This window comes from Stegostoma tigrinum, chromosome 16 (genome assembly GCF_030684315.1).
Source record: "Stegostoma tigrinum isolate sSteTig4 chromosome 16, sSteTig4.hap1, whole genome shotgun sequence".
Classification (NCBI taxonomy): Eukaryota; Metazoa; Chordata; class Chondrichthyes; order Orectolobiformes; family Stegostomatidae; genus Stegostoma; species Stegostoma tigrinum.
Genome location: NC_081369.1, coordinates 20,331,206 through 20,333,591, shown reverse-complemented (window position 1 = coordinate 20,333,591; position 2,386 = coordinate 20,331,206). Strand labels below are relative to the sequence as shown.

Below are 2,386 nucleotides of genomic sequence, written 5' to 3'. Positions count from 1 at the left end.
GGTGGACCGAAGATGGAGAGTAAAGAAGATAGGTGGAGAGAGTATAGGTGGGGAGGTAGGGAGGGGATAGGTCAGTCCAGGGAAGACGGACAGGTCAAGGAGGTGGGATGAGGTTAGTTCCCACCTCCTTGACCTGTCCGTCTTCCCTGGACTGACCTATCCCCTCCCTACCTCCCCACCTATACTCTCTCCACCTATCTTCTTTACTCTCCATCTTCGGTCCACCTCCCCCTCTCTCCCTATTTATTCCAGCTCCCTCTCCCCATCCCCCTCTCTGATGAAGGGTCTAGGCCCGAAACGTCAGCTTTTGTGCTCCTGAGATGCTGCTTGGCCTGCTGTGTTCATCCAGCCTCACATTTTATTATCTTGGAATTTCCAAAGAGAAATTGTTTTTATTCTTAATTATCAGATGAATTTTGGCAGCATCAGTGATTGAGATGTCTAATTCCAAACAGGTGATGGTCAGGCTCCCTCGCTATGGATAAGATTTGGCTACTGATTGGCAAGATGGACAAAGAGAAATTTGTCCCCATAAAGACAAGGCATAACATTTTGCTGCATCTATGAAATATCACACTTTTGCGCTAAATAGTCATAGGAAAATTTTCGACTTTGCCAGCAAGAAGTGGATGAATGATAATCTGCAGCAGTTCAACAAGCTGTCAAAGTTTGAAGCAAAAGATTTAAAATTCTGCTGCAATCTTCACACTAACCATCTAACTTTGTTGATGGTAATTTCCCGCAAATAAAGTAAGGGGAAAGAACTTTTGAGAACGATTTGAAGCAATGCCATGTCACACCAGTGCCTGGGACCTTAGAATAAGCATTCCACATTGACCATTTCTCTGCCTCAGCTGTCATATTGTATGGAGGCTTCAACAAAAGGGGCTTGGTGATTAGATGGGAGGGCTATCTCATGGCCCTTTTCTTTTGTCCTGCACAGAAGGAAGTCCAGAAGCTTCCTTTTTACAGCACTTGTTACAATGGTAGACAGCAGTAGTGTTAACGGGAAAGACCCAAGTAGACGTGAAGTTGTGGGATTGGCAGCTATTAAACAGGAAGCTTTACCTAAATTTGTTTCGCTGATAAAAAAATACTTTTAGGTATCCTGTAAACAGTCCTTCTCTTCCATGGTAATACTTGTGTCTTTTCTGGTGTTGTCCATGCATTCTTTTCTTGATTCTTCTTTATGAGAATGGGTGAGCTGGTCAAATAACTTAGTCAGGGCTGATATTTGAAAACCACTACGAATTTTCCGGGCAGCAAATGCATACAATACAGGATTGATGCAGCTGTTGATGAAAGCTAGAGCTCCAGCAATGAAGATGCCACCAGTATAAATATCATTTAATGTTTCTGATATGGCTTCATTGGATGTCATCAGTGCTGCGACTGAAATCAGATTTAAGACATTGTGAGGCATCCAGCAGATGAAAAACACAATCACCACGCTGCCAATCACGACCCCAGTTCTGTTTTTGGTATTAAACCTCATGCTTTTCACCTTCCTCCCAATGCAAATGTAAGAAATGGACAGCACCACGAATGGAATGACAAAAGAAACCAATGTTTGAAACACCATGCAAAAGATTTCCTCCTTATCGGTTTCATACTGCATGTACAGACAGTACTGCTGTCCAGTGTCATCAGCACCCACCACCTGGTATAGAAGGACAGGAACTGAAAAGAGCAAAGACAAAACCCAGACAATGAACACCACCTTCACAACAACCTTGTTCTGGCGCCATCGCTGGCTGGCAAGTGGGTAGATAACGGCCATGAAGCGTTCGATACTCATCACAGTGATGAGAAAGATGCTTACGTACATGTTGCAGTAGATGATGTAGCTCAGGAACTTGCAAAATGGTTGTCCAAAGGCCCAGCCGTTCACAAAGGCATAGATCCACAGAGGCAAAGTGATCAGAACAAGCTCGTCAGCTATCGCCAAATTCAGGATGAGTATGACAGTGGGGGATCTTTGTTTCTTCACTGCAAAAAGTACAATCCAGATGACCAGCGCGTTCCCTGGGACTCCCACGAGGCAAGCCAGTCCCAGGATGATGCTTGCCACTGTATTTTGAGTGAGAGGCAATTGCTCTGTCATGTTGTTATTTAACTCCATGGTAGCTGTCTGCTGTTCCTCTCAAGTTTGAGTGAACAGCTACTCTCACAGTTTCCTGTAGGAGCTACTTCCTTATTGAAAGTGAATCATGCAAAGCACATCAAGTGCAATTTGTAACTTTTTCAAATAGGCTTGTGGTATTTTCATTACCTAGCTGCCAGAATTGTTCAAGTCAGTCAAAAGTCAAAAGAGCCCCAGAAATTCTTTTGAAAGAAATGTTACGAATCTTCTTCAGAACATCTTTGAAAGCTATAAAATGTGAGG

General features: G+C 43.5%; 1 protein-coding gene across 1 annotated transcript; it reads right to left on the bottom strand.

Annotated features, from left to right (window-relative positions):
* Positions 1-358: 358 nt before the first annotated feature.
* Positions 359-2,117, bottom strand: LOC125459979 (leukotriene B4 receptor 1-like). The gene has a single exon (XM_048546986.2). It carries the CDS (start codon positions 2,102-2,104, stop codon positions 1,100-1,102), a length of 1,005 nt encoding a protein of 334 aa, XP_048402943.1. The 5' UTR covers positions 2,105-2,117; the 3' UTR covers positions 359-1,099.
* Positions 2,118-2,386: the final 269 nt, after the last annotated feature.